Source organism: Thunnus albacares, chromosome 17, assembly GCF_914725855.1.
Source record: "Thunnus albacares chromosome 17, fThuAlb1.1, whole genome shotgun sequence".
Classification (NCBI taxonomy): domain Eukaryota; kingdom Metazoa; phylum Chordata; class Actinopteri; order Scombriformes; family Scombridae; genus Thunnus; species Thunnus albacares.
The window spans coordinates 16,491,589-16,508,443 of record NC_058122.1 but is presented as its reverse complement, the minus strand read 5'-3'; the positions used below and the strand labels follow the sequence as shown (position 1 = coordinate 16,508,443).

At 40.1% G+C, this 16,855-nt stretch overlaps 1 protein-coding gene across 1 annotated transcript in view; it reads left to right on the top strand.

Annotated features, from left to right (window-relative positions):
- The window catches only part of rnf213a (ring finger protein 213a), a 33,520-nt gene extending 24,563 nt beyond the window's left edge, over positions 1 to 8,957 (top strand). The window contains exons 51-67 of the mRNA XM_044330361.1: positions 787 to 1,029; positions 1,118 to 1,193; positions 1,307 to 1,341; positions 1,444 to 1,544; positions 1,634 to 1,790; positions 1,999 to 2,173; positions 2,696 to 2,790; positions 2,913 to 3,164; positions 3,880 to 4,012; positions 4,377 to 4,460; positions 4,566 to 4,746; positions 4,888 to 5,089; positions 5,199 to 5,276; positions 5,477 to 5,674; positions 5,940 to 6,029; positions 6,204 to 6,382; positions 8,201 to 8,957. Of these exons, the coding sequence (XP_044186296.1) occupies positions 787 to 1,029; positions 1,118 to 1,193; positions 1,307 to 1,341; positions 1,444 to 1,544; positions 1,634 to 1,790; positions 1,999 to 2,173; positions 2,696 to 2,790; positions 2,913 to 3,164; positions 3,880 to 4,012; positions 4,377 to 4,460; positions 4,566 to 4,746; positions 4,888 to 5,089; positions 5,199 to 5,276; positions 5,477 to 5,674; positions 5,940 to 6,029; positions 6,204 to 6,382; positions 8,201 to 8,357 (2,436 nt within the window). The 3' untranslated portion in view covers positions 8,358 to 8,957. The remainder of the gene's footprint in view (positions 1 to 786; positions 1,030 to 1,117; positions 1,194 to 1,306; positions 1,342 to 1,443; positions 1,545 to 1,633; positions 1,791 to 1,998; positions 2,174 to 2,695; positions 2,791 to 2,912; positions 3,165 to 3,879; positions 4,013 to 4,376; positions 4,461 to 4,565; positions 4,747 to 4,887; positions 5,090 to 5,198; positions 5,277 to 5,476; positions 5,675 to 5,939; positions 6,030 to 6,203; positions 6,383 to 8,200) is intronic.
- The last annotated feature ends 7,898 nt before the right edge of the window (positions 8,958 to 16,855 follow it).

Below are 16,855 nucleotides of genomic sequence, written 5' to 3'. Positions count from 1 at the left end.
ACTTCTGTAAGTCCATTTTACTTGTCTTCAAATCATATTTTGCTTGTAAATGGGAAATATAAATATAAATTACCAAATACAACAATACAGTTCAGTGTTTCCCCTAGAATTTTTTTCAGGCCTGGTGGTACACACCAAAAAAACCCCAAAGGGATAAGGCACGTGGGATGGCATTTTTGCGATGTCAGCTTAGGGCTGGTGGCACAGCAGGCGGTCTACAATTTATATTTGCATTCAAATTTTTGTTTGCTCGGTATATTCAAGACGAGACAAGTGGTCACAAGGAGAGGATGACTTAATAAGCTGCATTTATTGCATAAAAATAAGCTATCCCTCTCCCTTCTTTCTCATCAGTATTTTTGCTTGACTCCAGAGTTTTGGAGAAAAATGTTGATATATTTGTTTGTCCTGCACCTGCATTAGAGCTTTTTCTCTTTTTAGGTGGTGCCATGCTCATATTAGCTAATCTGCATCCCATACTCTCTCGCTCTGCAGTAATTTAAAAGGACACTGATATCAGTGGCACTCGCATCACATCAAAAGTTTCCCAGGCAATGACACAGAGGTTGACTCACGTTTTGGAACAGTGTTGCACAGAGGCTCCCAAACACTATTGATTATTGATTTTCAAATTAATGGATATTTGGTGATATATTTGGCCTGGTGGGGGTTCTTGTTGGCCTGGTGGCCCACCAAGTCTGTACAACTATAGGGGAAACACTGCAGTTCTTTACTGGTCTGTTTTCTATGTCAGTTATTGTCTTTTTTGGGTCTTTGTACCTACAGCAATTACAAGCTCTGGTGACCTACATCCAGACCTCCAGAGTGCTTGCCAACCCACAGGTGAAGGCATTTGCCCAGGCTCTGGTGACCAACCAACTCGGGCAATTGACTGTTCATCCTGGGACCTCTGGGGCCCAGTGTGTGTCTGCAGAGCTCACTATTCACCTGGCTGCTGTCTTGCTCTGCGGGAACCAGGGAATCTTAGCTCCTCTGCAGGAGCTGGCAATGACACCTGCCAACATGCAGGTATATATATTGTCGGCTACTTTTAGTGCTGCCAACTAGGCCACCCCTTTTTCGAAGTAAATTGAATGTTTTCCATTTGTTAATATAGGCAGCCTTCTTGCCTACCATGCCAGAGGACATGTTAGCAGTGGCTCAACAAGCTATGGGACATTTGCAGTGGTACTGTGAGTAACAAGCAGAAAAAAGTGTACTCTCAGATTTGGAATATATCAGTTTAAGATTCTATACAGCCATGCAAAACACTTCTATATTAACTTTTGATTTGCTCTTACCATAGATTGTCCAAATGGTCACCCCTGCACTATTGGAGAGGTATGTTACATTCAGTTTGACCAAAATGAGTCTTATCTGTTTTACTACTATCCTTTAGATGTTCTGAATTATTTTTCTTGCCTCCTGTTTCCTTTGCTATAGTGTGGTCAGCCCATGCAAACAAGTCATTGTTTGGACTGTGGCGTCGTGATTGGAGGAAACAACCACTTGCCTGTGCAGGGATTTCGTGCTGCTCAGCTGCAGTAAGTGGCCTATAGGTTAACAATTATGGAAGAATACAAAAGTTATTTACCACATTTTCTTTTCTTATTTATTTTTTGTCTTCTGACAGAGGTGATCGCACTCAATCAGGCCACATTCTCGGTGACCCCAGTCGTAGGGACAATCCAGACATGCTGGACACAAAGAGCATTTCCCCTGTTCCCTTCACCATTGTCCGCATGCTCACCCACATGGCCATGCTGCTCGGTGCCTGCAACCACCCACAGGTAGCTTCACTTTGGACAAAAAAATCAGTATAGTTCTAATAGAGACAATTTCTACTCAAAGTATATTCTTGGATGTTTAAAAGTGCAGTTTTAGGTAACAACAACAAATGCACTAAGCAATTTCTTAGAGTTTCTTTGATGCACACCAAATCACCCAAGTAAAAGAGGTGGGAATCTGGTCAGTTATCTCTTGTATTTGCATTTTCAGCATATCTCTCCCATCATCAAGCCTCCAGTTCCTGATCCAGGAGCATTTCTACTTGGTCACCTGCAAAAGGACATTGAACATTTTATCAGATCTCTGGGCAAGGGGGCAGACGACACAGTAAGTGCTGTTCACCTGCTCATCAGCAGCCTCCTGGAACCCCACCAGCCCCAAAAATGTAAGAAAACAACCTACAACAAACCTGCAAACCCTAAAAATACACTAAAAATATGATGTGCTATTTGAATATCTAGAGAGACATCTTTTTGCCTGTTTTCTAAAGGTAGTGAAAGCATGTTTCTAAAGTTTGTTGCTCCTGAACCATGATGCTTACTTGTTGTATATTTCATGTTTTTTATGTATTGATTGATGTACTAAGGACAGAGACAGAGGAGTTAAAAAAAGAAAAGGTGCCCTCTAGTGGTCAGGAATTGTGTGGCATCATGTTGCAATTAATTTGTACCAGGGGATGTTATAAAGGTATTAAGTTGTATATTGTAATTTTAAGTTTTTAAGTTAAGTCATCAAGTGGAGGCACGTGGGTCAGACTTGGCCTTTGCAGTGTCATTCCTAGCTTTCGAAATGGTCCAGGATATGGTCAGGTTACATTTTAGCCTTAAGCAGAAAAAAAAACAAAAACACAACATTCACAGAATTACCCAGAGTTCCCCTGTTAAAAACAGCTCATCTTTCCTTTCAGGGCCTGCTCCTTATGACAATGGACTCTCCACTAAAGAAGCTAGAAATGAATGGGAGATGGAAGTGAGCAACTCTATTATCACACCCCAGCTGAAGGTAGAAATGCTTTTGATTATGTTCTGATAGGGAACAAATGGTCTAATTCTAGGAACTAATGCTGCCTGATTGTACCGTAGGAGATCAACAAGTTTCCTCTTTTGTCATCTTCTCCTCCACAGCACTTGGATAGACAGTTAAAGGAAGTGAACACATTCATCCGGGCCGACTCTCGCATCTCTGCCAGTCCAATCATGAAGCTCATGTTTGGCGATCCTCGTTTCTTCTTGGCCTCACTTCCCCAAAATTCTCTGATCCATGGTTCTGCTGTGTGGAGCTGCAGGGAGAAAGTGACTCTGCTGAGCCTCACCCACATTGTAGAGCAGAATGATGGCAAAGACACCCTGCCTGTGCTATGGAGATTTCTTCATAGAGTAAGAAAAAAGTGACTGAACATGAAAGCCCACTTACAAAAAAAAAAGAATCTTGTGTTAGGCTTACAGCAGAGTTATTTTTAAATCAATGGATTGATTGAACAGTATGGCCTTCTTGTACAGTGATTGCCTTGTGTATGTTCTTATAGTGAGCTACATTTAGATCTGCATTTTGCTTATAGTCCGTTAATTAATTCAGTTGATTGGTTTGCTGCAACACAGTATAAGCCAAAAAACAAATACATAATTGAGCTATGTAAAAGAGACACACTTTTGTATCTAGCTCAAAGTCTTAAGTACAGAAGTTGCCTAGAAATTAAATCCAGACAATGGTATAGCAGTGATTTTAATAAACAAAAAATTAAAAAAGGATACATTTCAATAATGCTTCACTAGGAAGATACTGAAAACACAAAAAAAATCTTGAAAAGCATAAATGGAACCAATTAATATGGGAGATCTGAATTAACTATCCGTGTGAATGTAGGAATAATGCCCACATTATGCTTGTCTTTTTGTTTGAGAAACTACTAATTAAGGTCATACAATGCACTACTTCTAGATAACACAAAAAGTGTTTAATTTGTTTAGTCACAGTCATCAGTCCGTTTTTGTGTGCCAGAAAAAATGTGCCTGAACTGTTTATTATCAGTATGTCAGTTATGAAGAACATTTTAGCAGCAACTGGTTAATCTGTCATTATTATTTGTATCAGGAAGCAGAGCTGCGACTGGTGAAGCACCTTCCTGATATCCTCACACTTCAGAGAGATCTGGTCAAGAAGTTTCAAAACGTCACAGATCTTACTTTTGGCACCATCAACGAATTCCTCCACAGTCAGAAAGCAGGTACTGAAACCAACTGTCTACACCACTGGTTCTCAACTTTTTCAGTTGTATGACTCACTTGCACAAGAGATACAAAGTTCCACAAAACTTCTAATTACCACTTTCTTGAAAATGTCATAGTAAAATGGCTGGCAACATACAGTTTAAAGACCTGCCTGCCAAGGAATGAGTTGTTTTAACCTGGAAGGAGACAATGATTGAGTGTTCTTAAAAGAGCAAAATCTCTTCTACACATAAGAACACATGTGAACAATGTCTTAATCTGCAACAGTTACAAAAGTCTTTCAGATGTAGTGCAAGTAATGTTTCTGGAGCTGACGTGTGTGCACTTTGGATGAAATATACGGTTTCCTCATTTGTGCAGTTTCGCTGAGAACCTGGTATGAGAAATACATCGAAATCTTCTTGACAACCTGGAATCAGCTCAGAGTGTCTCTGGCAACCAACGGTAAATACAAACACTGACTGTCCATTACACGCTCTTCATACACTTAACACTGCCTGTGCAAGTCCAACTCTGTGATTTGACTTTACCTGAAATGTTGTTGTTCAGGTGAGATTAAGATCCCAGCTGAGTTCTGTCAGAAGGACATGGACCTCAACAGTGACATAAGGGTGCTGTTACCGCGGCGACAAGGCCCAGGCCTGTGCTCTACAGCCCTTGTCAGCTACCTCATTGCTCTGCACAATGACCTGGTGTACTGTGTGGATAAACATACTGGAGAGGAGACCAGGTGGGGGCGCTCTTACCACATTTTTCTGACTTGCACATGTTTTCCTGTAAGCACATAAAGAAAAGAATGTGTTTACAGCTGTACTCCCAGACACTGTTCTTCACTGTTCTTCTTCAACTGGTCTGTTTATCCTTCCATTAGCTACAAAGTGAGCCCTGCAGATCTGACTGACCTGCATGTGATCCGGTATGAGCTAGAGAGGGACCTGATGCCCCTGGTTCTGTCCAACACCCAGTACAGCATCGAGAGAGGCCAGGAGACCATTCATGAGTACGATTTGCCCAAGATCCAGCAGCAGATTGTTTCACGCTTCCTACTGGGCAAACCTCTCATCACTCTTAATGTGAGCAAATGAAAAGCATAAGCAAAGCACAATGGCTTTGTCCAAAAAATGACTTCTGTTTGAGTGCAAGATATGCCCTCATCCTCATACGTCTGTCTCTTCACCACAGGGCATTCCAACACTAGTGAACAGACATGACCGCAACTATGAGATTATCCTGAAGGATGTAAAAGAGAAAGTCAAGCAAGTAAGTTGTGATGTATAGTAGGTAGCCCACTCTCACTCTACTCTACTTCTCTACTATCATTCATGTATTACATACAGCATATCAAACATGTTGTACAGTAGATATCAACTCATGACGTGTGTGTGTGTGTGTGTGTGTGTGTGTGTGTGTGTGTGTGTGTGTGTGTGTGTGTTTGTGTGTGTGTGTGCGCGTGCCAACAGGAGCCTCTTACGACTCTCACCCTGTTTGCCGTGGCTGGGGAGCTGCACTCCTACAGTGAGGTGTGTGAGGCCTTGTCCATACTGGAAGTGGCCCTCGGTTTCCTTGCCATGACTGGGGGAGAGCCTCACATGCAGCTGTCCTGCTACCTGGAGGAGGTGCTGCAGATGGGAAACCAGATGGCTCCGCATATCCTCAAGGTCAGCCTGTCTGAGACACTGGTTATTTTATCCTGTTGTGCGGTCTCTCACTTCCACTGAACAACCAGTCTGGACAATGTTGTTACTTTGTATACAAACAAGTTTTGATTTTGAGTGCTATCATACTGCACTTTAACTCCCTGAATAGTGTATTTAAACAAACAAGGTCTTATTTTGTGTGTGTGTGTGTGTGTGTGTGTGTTTGTTTATTTTTTTAATATGCCAAACATGAGATGAACTTAATGCTCTCTCTGTTTACCCACAGACCCTGAGCATGTGCTGTCTAAAGCATTGTGTGGAACTGTGGCAGCTGCTTGCCTCACTCAAATCAGAAAATATGCTGCGGCTTAAGAGGGTAAGGCATCACACAATTCTATCAGTGTACCAGTAGTAGTGATCTGATGTCAAATAAAATCCCCTGTTGGCTAAAATGTGATCAACAAACTAGATTAACAAACACTACAGTGAAATTATTATTATTATTATTATTATTATTGAGCCTGTTGTCTGTGCTCCTTACGTACCTCAGGATCCGTTTGTGGGAGTCTCAGTGAAGTACAAGCAGCCGCTGAGTGAGGACGAGCAAAGGCTGCTGACTGCTTTCTTTTCTAAGAGCAGTGTCGACAGTTTCCTGCTGGAGATGCACGAGTTCCTGGTGCTGGTGCTTAAAAAACCCAATGCACTCGATACCTACAGGCCTGACTGGAGGTACAACAACATTCTATTTTATTCTATTACATTATTACATACATATTCATTTTTACATATTTGTGAGTTGCTTGTCCCTACACTAGCCCTGTAAAGCCCAAATATATAAAATATATAATAATAAGAAGAAAAATGAGCAAAAAAATCTTTCACCTTTCAGATGTTGTTGTAGGAGGCCTCTGATGCAGAATTAAAGGGTTTTCAATTTTTTTTACATTTTAGTAAGTATTTACAAAACTGAATTTCATCTCCGCCCCAGTGTTCAGCCATGTTCATTTGCAATGATCTCAAAGACACTTCTTTTCCTCTGAAAAGTTAAGATGAACATCACACTTGCTGCATCGCATGTTGGTTTATCCTTTATTGCAGTGTCTGCAGTGTCTTCTCTTCTTCTTCACTGGAAAATGTGCAATTTTTCAGCAAGCGATACCTTGTCACAGGGCATGGTGTGTTTGTTTGGTTGGGGCTCGATGTCCACATAATCACTGGCTGGGAAGTCAGTGGGTTGTTGGTTTTTTTCGTCCAATTCACTGGCATCTTCATCTGCCTCTTCGTCACTTGCATCAGTGTTGTCTGATTCCATCTCAAAATCACGCTCTCCATTTTGGATGGCAACAATCACATCCTGCACACTGTATAGAAGACCTGTCTTTGCCGGTTGCATTCAGAAATGGAAAAAGTAAAAACAAATAATAATAAATATATGTATTAATGATACAGTATTAAGTATTATATTGTATGAGATAATCTGAAGGAATAGATAGGGTGGTGGATCAAGTGTTCAGGATTGAGAGCTAAGTATTTTCCAGGCTAAATAATATCAATGCAAATTAATCCTAATTCATTTACACATACCACTAAACTCACACAATACTATCTGACTAGCCTATCATGCTCTCTACTTATCATACCTATAGGAGTACTTCCATCCCCGGAACATTTACATCTATACATCAGAACCATTCACACCTGTCCCTGAACAATGCAACAACCATCCCCCAAAACATTCAGAACAGTCAGAACCTGTTTCTAACTAATGTAATGTAACAAACAAAGCCCAGAAAAAAGCCCAGGGTCAGTTAAATGTATTTTTTTAACTGATAAGATACAGATACAGTTTCTGCTACAGATTGAGTTTCAAATACTGCAACCAGAAACAGTCTATTCATTTGTTCAATTCTTGTCTAAACTCAAAATTTTAACGGAGAAAACAAATTTAGAACCTAGTTGTAGTGAATCATCGAAGACGTTATATTTCTATCAGTATTTTTCCATATGTGAACATGTGAGAAGTGCAGTGTCCCCATTTAATGTGTAAGATGCACATGCTATTTTGACTACCACCTTAACCCAGCATTATAGAATTACAACATAGCTCAAAATCAAGTTTGATGAATAACTAAGTATCTACATGTTCTAGACATTGTAATTATCACAAAAAAATATTTAAGGCATGTTATTTACTTCTTTCTTGACAAATCCGGTCCAATAAAAGGAAAGTTTGCAGGTAGTGTGGGTTCATGGCCAGATGGCCGGACCTATAAATACATTTACTATCCAATAGCATTGCAAGGATAAACAGTAGGACCCATTAACTATGTAAATGTGTTTTTTTTAAAAAAACATTCACAGTTTTTTTTTATTTTTTTTTTAGGATAGCTAAAAGTGTTTGTTGTAATATTGCAACAGTGGGCCTTACAGGGCTAGGTCTGTAAAGTCTTGAAATTTTGATAAAGTCTAAAATAATTTTCTGAACTCTTTTGTGCATCAATAACTCTGAGATCACTGATTTAAAGACTACATTTTATCTCTTAAAAGTTTGAAAGAGACAATGGTGTCATACATGGAGCGCAAGGACCTGGACATTCCCCCTGATGTGGAGGAGTTCTTCCCAGATGACATCACCCTTTCTCAGTACGTCGAAGCCTGGAAGTTCATTGTCGCCTTCAAGCAGGAGCGCAGTCAGAGACAATAAGAATGAGATGGACAGGGTTGTTAATTTGCCTGCTTTCTTTATTTTAAAACAATCCCATCTTTCATATGATGTTTACAATCATGATGCATCGACAGTATTGAAGTGGTAAGGATGTGTGATATATTCTATATTTTACACATTTATGCAGAGATGTGCCTTTTTAAGAGCACTAATGTTGAGCTTCATAGTGCCCCAGAATAAATGTGCAGTTCACATTTACAGCTTGTCTGTATATAAAATGTGAATTTTGAAGATTTTTTTGGATTATCTATTCTTTTTTTTTTTATTATTTTCTATTTTCTTAAGCATCAATATGTACGGACTATTTGTACAGTTGAAGTCTTTTTGCTTGCACTTTATTTGTAATGTGAATTTGCCTGGCACAAACAGGCAGAAAAAAAATCTGAATTATGCTCAGGTAAAAAATGTATAACTCTGGGGACTTAAAATCAAACGGATCTAAATCACCTTATCAAGAATAATGTATCTTTTCACTCATGTTTTCTTTGTATCACTGTTTAGATTGTGTTATGTTGTGGTGTCATATGTAAAATTTGCACTTGCCTCTCTTCCAATTTTTAAATCCACTGTCTTAAAATACTTTGGTGTTTATTACCTTCATTTCTTTTACATTCCAGTTGTTGAGCCTTTTTTCTACATTTAATTTTCTTTAGCACATTTACAGAACACAATATATTTTGTGTTATAGTTTCACTTGCCTGATTAGTTATGTTTTGTGTGCTTCGTAAGAGATACTGCTTCCAATCAAGAATATGCTTGTTAGTGTGTGTTTTTGAGTCATTAAAGTATTGAGTTAAATATAAAACATAACAATTCACATGTTTCAAATGCATGTTCATGGTCACCTCATGCTAGTGTGCCTGCCAGTAGGCTCAGTGCTGCCCCCTGCACCCCTGGCGTAACCACTGAGACATTTTACCTTAATTTGTCTGATTATCGTTCAATATGGTATGGCAATATTGATATATTGTGGTGTTGTAAATGTTTCCAGCTTCAATTGTAGACAAACTGGATTCTTTCCTCAATCAACTATAAATTAGACTCTGATAAGTCCTAAATCCTGCTGTCATAGTGGAGTGTCACAGTAGAATATTTTGCTCAGCAGGGGTTTGGCAAAAAGTATTAAAATGTCATGCACTTAGAACCAAACCCTCTGAGACTTAAGTCTTTATGGGGATAAGAAAGCTCCACTGGGTCTGTAGACTTTGGAATTACTGTTTGTTAGCATGGTTGGGTAGGTCTAAATGAGGTTGTACTTGGCACCTATTAATTCCCTTTACATATGCACAGTTATAAAGAGGGTATGAAATTAGATATACTCAACAGCATTATTACTAAAGGGGCACAAATAATTTCCCCTCATTGACTTGTTACATCACTGCCAAAAGCAAGGGAGGCTCTCCATGATGGAGTGCTCAGGAAATGGCTGCCTGCCTAAGGTTACGTGACTTTGTGACCCTCTGTTGGTGGGAGCTCAATGTGTTTCTGATCAGGCTGATGGAAATGATAAGGACAAGACTGCTGCTGGACGGCTCCTTAATTCAATTTCCTCTATACCAAAGCAGTGTTTAGCATAACAATGACAAATGGAAGCATGCGCCTGAGAAAGTAAACCATGCCAGCGACCACCCTCTGGGAGTCTGCAGTCAGAATAAATGATGTCCACAAGGGAAGCCAAAGACATCAGTTTTCACTTGAAGACAGTTAAAATGTACTTTATCTCAGTATCATATTGATGCATCTATTATCAAGGAATCTGATCAGTCTATTGGATAAAAGATACAGGACTCTAGTTGCAGTCATGCAGCATTTCATTTCAAGACAACAGACTGAAAACTAAAGCGGTCACTTAGATTTCATCAGGCCTAAAGGTGATGCTGATACCCTGGCCTGTCTAGCTGAGTTCTCGCTCCTCATTAGCACACCCAAATGTGGATGTACTGTACATGGGGTTAATAAACACCCGGAAATGGGTCATGAGGCGTGATTTGCGCAACTCAGTCCTGTAGAACAAGCCTCACTGAGCAAGTTCAATCACTTTCACTTCCACTTCTGTAGGCTTCAAAGCCACCATGCCAATGTTACAAAGAGGAAGATACAAAGGGCCAAATTCTTTTCCCTGTTTTGTTTTTGTTTTGTTTGTCTTTGTCTCTTGATGAGGAGGAATCAGGGGCAACATTACTGTGCATCATGGCTCACATTTAATGATATTCATGGTCGATGGACAGTTAGGACCAGGTCTCGTGCATTAGGGCGTGAAAACAAACAAACAAATCTGGATAATGCAATACAGAAATAAGGCTTTTCTTGCACCTATAGTGTGGTTTAGGATTTGACAGTCATGTTGAGTGATTTTAGAAGTTCTGTTCTCTTTTTCACTCAAAAATATTAAAGAGAGTTATCAAAAAAAACAAAACCAAATGGAAGTATGGAGCAAATCTATGAGAAACAATGAATGTGTAAGCCGATTACAGGTTACATTACATGTCCTTTTGCTTTCTACAACCTGTTATACAAGAGTCTCAAAATCAATAGCTCTCCTGGGTCATTAATGGAGGTCTACTGCTAATCAGCACTTTAGTCGAAATTGTCTTTTTTAAAACTTTGGCTTAAATGACCAATTAGACAAATTAAACACTGTATTAAAGTCTGTATTTTTGCTTTCTTCATATCAAAACCCATCATTTAAATTGATCTGGTTTAACTTTTAACCATATTTAAAACAAAATCACTTTTCCTGGTGGCCCAATGGTTGAAGATGTGCTTGGTTTGAATGTGGCCAGCAGACAGCGTTGCTTGTATTCTCACACTCTAGCTTCACATGGTTGCTGTTGCTCTCTTCTGCCCACAGTTAAGTAAAAAAAAAACAGTCACAAAATAATCTTTTACATTAGGTTTTTATTCTTTAGACTGTTAAATCTAGGTCAGTAATCTGAATCAGTCCCTGCTTTATATTTGTCTTAAGTTACCCCTATCTACGGTATTTACCTTGACTAGATACCCTATGAATTTTACAATCCAGTTAAAAAAATATGAAGTTCAACTTAAAATTGTCACTGAGCCTTGATCTGTGGTGGAGCTTCAAACTTGACCCTTTGCAAAACAGCCTCAGATATTCATCAAGTTTACACCTTGGGGATCCAATGTCATTCACAGGCGCCGTCGCCAGTCAGGCGCTCTCAGCCAAAAGGGAGCTAAGATTTTAATGATTGTGGTATGAAATCAGTATCCTGAAATACCCCCGAGACCTCACAAAGCACACCAGCAGGCTACTGTATTTTCTATGGGGCATTACATATGCTTTACTGGCGGTCTGGGAAAATGTTTTCTTTGAATTAGCCCTTCAGCGTGCTGCTGTTATTGCATTATTATCAAATTAGTGTATTTTAATTACTACGTCATCTGAAATGTATGTGCCAGTAGGTCACGATGGGGTGAGAGCAGAGACCGTGTCCAAACGCTCAGGTTGCCCAGCCTGCTGTGCAAGACAGAGAGAGAAAAAAAATCTCAGTGCACACATCTGTGAATTATATTAGCTAATTGTGTGCACTTCTCCTTGCACTCAACACTCGGGTTGTCCTCCAAGCACAAGGAAGAAATTAAGAGCACCGCTGCCATGTTGTTCTATTAAATACGTGAAGAGAAAATACAATTACTAGTTAAGTGGGAACATACCACATGGGATTATGAGAGGCACAGCGTTTCAAGATTTCAGGGTGAGTTAATTTTTTGCCATGTGCAAACATGGACAGGTTTCCCAGCAACACCATTCTGAGATGTGCATGCAAACAGAGGGCAGAAGGAGACGATGGTATTTCAGAGAGCATTCAATGAACTCAACAGCAACATGGCTGACTGTTGTAGTGCTTGTTTTGGTTTCTTTGTATCTAAAATAAAAGTGCTTTTAAATATCAAACTCTGGACTTATTAAACTAAAAGATCATGAACTCTGGTTGTCACTTACAGTCTGTCATTTTTTGTTGCACAATAATTATTATCTCCTATGTTTGCAGAAAAATACTGGTAAAACTATTTAATGTCTTTCAAAAACAGCAGACACCTACAAAATTAAGAACTTCCCTTTATTAAACAGTACTTTTGCACAGTGCTGATCAGCCCAGGAAAGTTGGGCTTGCTGCAAAACTCACCTTGGGCTGAGCAATCTTAACTGTACCCAATTCTTTACTTGCAGCTTGAATTTCGATACCAAACTGTCTGCTACAGGCAGACAGCTCTGCCTTTGCGTTCCATAACAATAATACCACATATTGAATCAGCTTGTTATGGTAAGATGAGAGGGTGTTTGAGAAGCCCAGAAATATGTCTAGCATTTCCCAAATAATAGGAAGACGCTAAGCAAGATAGGGTTATGTTTCAGGTACTGTGTTAAATTTACATTGTAAGAAGCTCCTGCTGCTCTCAATGACTTTTGTTTTGGGAAAAAGGCACTGCACAATGGCAAAGGCACTGGATACAAGGCAGAATTGCTCATCTGTGCATTTTGTTTGAAGGAAAACATCTTGGAACACTGGTTTAAGGCTGGGAGACAAATACTCACATAACAAACTGTCACACAATGGTTGTTTTGCTGTGTTGCTCTTGTTCATCCAGTTGGTCATGTTTGCTATCACAGCTAATGTTATTAGCATCACTTTGGATACCTGTGTGCATTTTGTTTTTCCAAGAGATATGATCTATAAAGGCGGCCTTATCCAGAACTGTAGCCGCTCCTTATGAGAAGTCATGCTAGGAGCAATGTTTCGCATACAGTACCAGTTAAAAGTTGGGACACACTTGAAGGTATGTACATTTGAAGAATGTACTCCGCTTGCTTGGACACACAAGCAAGTGGAGTACATCCCTAGATGGCAGGTGTCTGTGAGCTTCCTGTACTGTGCTGCCACTATGAACCACCAACCTGTCAATCCACCAACAGCTGGTTGAAGAGTAACTTAATGCCAATTGCAATTCTTGTGTTTAGTGACCTGGTTTTCACCTTGTTGCAGTGATGTTGAAGTGCACCCAGGATCAAGGACCAAGGATCAAGTGGCAACTACCACGACTTGAGGCTAAAGCCAATGCAGAAGTACCTTAAAGTGCAACGCCTCAGACAGCTGCTAGATGCTGCCTCCAACTGACTCCCATTCAAAAAGCCTCAACTCTCTAGAAATACTAAGTGACTTATTCTTTCAATGAGTCATTATGGTCTCAATCGCTAAATTCTGGCTCTCTAATAAGTGTTTTGGTGGTCATTTTGGAAATTATTGCTTCGTCAATAAGATTTGATGACTTAGCTTTGCAAAACACTTGAAAACATCTAGGAAGGCTGTTGCAAAGATTGACTTGTTTTGCATCCCTTATTTCCTGGAAATTGTTTTGACGAAGGACTATTCCAATCAGTATTCCAATATTCCAGCCAATCAACATTACAATGAATTTCAGATATTGTTGATGTTATTTTATAAATCCGTATTGCCAGGGTGTAATTTACTGGGAAAAAAATGTAGTCAGCTATATTTTTTTAGGATTGAAATGACAAACTTGAATTGTAAGTTAAAGGTACATCTTTGCCCAACCTCACATGTTTTCTCCTTGCCTGTCATCCACCACCCACAACATTGACTCCTGAACTGCTCGGCTGCTCTTTCTTACTCAGACAGCTGCTCCTCATCCTACAACTCTTCAGCATATCCTCAGCTGTTCCTACTTTCCCAGCAGAAAAGTCACGAAGAATTGGCATTTCGGTCCTGCTGCTATGGGATTTAGTTGCCCCACACATACAACACACAGAGAGATTAAAGGTGGTGCTTAGAACCACCTACCTTTGTGGGCTTTAGCAAACATGTCCGAATTTGACTGAGGAGGATTTAGCAGTGCTGTCATCCTCACTCAGGTCCCCCTTTGCTGTTCCACTCTGATTGTGTTTGTCCCTGAAAATCCTAACTCTGTTTCTCTTTCTACCCAGTGATGGATGGCTGTTCTTTAAAAAGATTTAAGCACTTGCCACCTTTATACTTTCAGGTTTTAGTCATAAATGCCACTAAATTGATATGATGTAAAGTTTCCAGAAATTTGACAGTGTATACTTTTCATTCTTGGAGGGTGTTGGGATCTTGTTGCATAAATCAAACAACAGAGTATTGGTTTACATCAAGGCTGAGAGATGCCTGGAGCTTTTACAACAGAAAACACTCCCTTGAAAGAGCGAAAACAGTTGCTGCCTGGCACATAGCAGAGAATGTTATATAATACAATTAAATACTGTTCTCTCTCTCTCTCTCTCTCTCCTCTTTGTCTCCTTGTCTCTTTTCCTGTTTGCGTTCTCTCGCACTCTTCTTTCTGTCCTTCTCTCTAGCTTTCTTGCATCTATCTCCTTTCATTCACCCTCTTCTCCCTGATGTGCTTTGTTATCTGAAGACCTTTGGCTGTGAATAGATAATGACTGTGCAAGAGGTTTTGTTTACCATGGATACCAAAGGATTAGAGTGATTACTACTGGTGCCAGTGTTGTAACAAGCCGGGAAAGGCTTCCACAGTGTATGGAGGTGCTGACAGTTATCCTGTACAAGATTAGAGAACTTGGATTATAGGTTGTTTTTCTCCACTTGGTGATGAGAGACTAGAAGAAAAAGATGGATGTCACAATGCCAGGAGTCCGAGGAACAGGTCTGTCCTGGGTGAAAGTAATCCACAGCCTCCATTAGGAATGTTTGTGAACATTGGCTTGTTCATTCTTCAGAGTTGTGTTAGCTGTAGCCCATGATATGCAGTCTTAGCTGTGGGAATGACGTCACTTTCTACCTTGACCTTTCACCCCGGTATTCCCTGATGCCACAGAGGGAGATGGTTCCTCTGCCTCTGACTAAGCTCTCCTGTGGTCAGGGCCCAAGGTGGTGTTCAGTTTCACAGTGCCTCTCTTCTTAGCCCCAACACAAATACACAACACCCTCTCCAATTGCACTTGATAATATTTATCCTCAATTATAATTCCACAGATATGGATTCTTGAGTGGAGTACAGTGGCAGCAGACAAAGCAGAGCGGCCTTGAGCCCCCGGCCAGGCCTTGCTGAGGTGGGTTCCTGCATGAACCCCAGACAATTCATGTTCTCTTCAGCAGTGGGGCAAAATAAGCAATGTTGCCATTAAGAGCTCCAATGCAATGGAGAAACACTTAGCTGTATATTTGTCCTTGGGATGAGTGCATGCATTGCTGTAATGACATGTGAAACCAGCTACAATACACACTAAGTGTCGCATGTGAGGGGTGGTCACAGTTTAAATAAATTAATCCAGCTTCTTGTGAGCCGCAGCCTCAACTGCATTAACCCCAAAACTAGGCAATGTCAAAGACGAGTGTATTAATGACTTCATCTGAACAGAACGCCATAAACCATGAAACCATAAATCGGTCAAACACACATTTAGAAATATGAGAAATAAAGGCATTCATGTAGAGACCTTGGTTAAGCCTCCCCTGGCTAAATGCAGCCATTATAAGGATAAATAATAACCACAGTGGAAACAGCGCTGTCAGATTGTCGGTTTTGCGTGCACATACTTGTTTGAAGGAGTTTGATGGCAGAGGGGAATCTCACAGTGGTGAAAATATTTTCTGTTGTGTAGATGGAGTTACATTACCTTGAGTTTCCCAAGTTCTCTAGTCAAATGTTAAAATTTTAAAAGGTCATTTTAAGGGCTAATGCGGTTTAAGGAATTTGTCTAAAATGAAATAAGCTAAATGTGCCAAATTAAACTCAGTGACCCAAAATATCATGTTAGCTAGCAGCTCTTTACTACATGATGACAGGCTAATGTACCTGTGATTGTGAAGGACACTCGTAAGACTGCATGTATTTTTGGATTTTTGGTAAAGATCCAATCTCTGTTATACATAAAGAATAATATTTTACTCGGCCAATCAGAGAGCATGATTGCATGCATCCCATTACCTATGGACCTTATTTCTTCAAACCTTAGCGCACCATATGTCTTGAGATCATCCGTCTCATTTCTGGTCAGCCAGCATCCAGTATAAGCTGGAGCTCTTATTGAGGATCAGCCTGTGATTTGTTGGTTGTCTTGGCTATTAGAGATGGCATCAGAGGATTGAGGATTTTCTAGCAGGGGAAATAGATGGAAATAATGAGGGGAAGGAACGGCTGCCAGTCTCTGCTTTTTTAACCTGCACACACATAGAGAGATCTGTGTGTAATATTGTTGTTACTGGCAGGGCCTATTTTGGGCAAGTCAACACTACCCTGTGATGCCCAAGAACGACATGCGTGTCATTTCCTGCCAGGGGCAGTCATTTGGTTATTACTGCTGCTCACTGGCAGCCTGCTCATGTTCTGTCTCTGATTTCCAAAATGAAACATGTATATTTTTCTTTTGTCAACAGCAGCAATATTTCCAGGCGAATCAAGTTTGCGGTACAAGAAGGTTTGGGGTCTTAGAAAACTTTAGTTTATAATGAAAT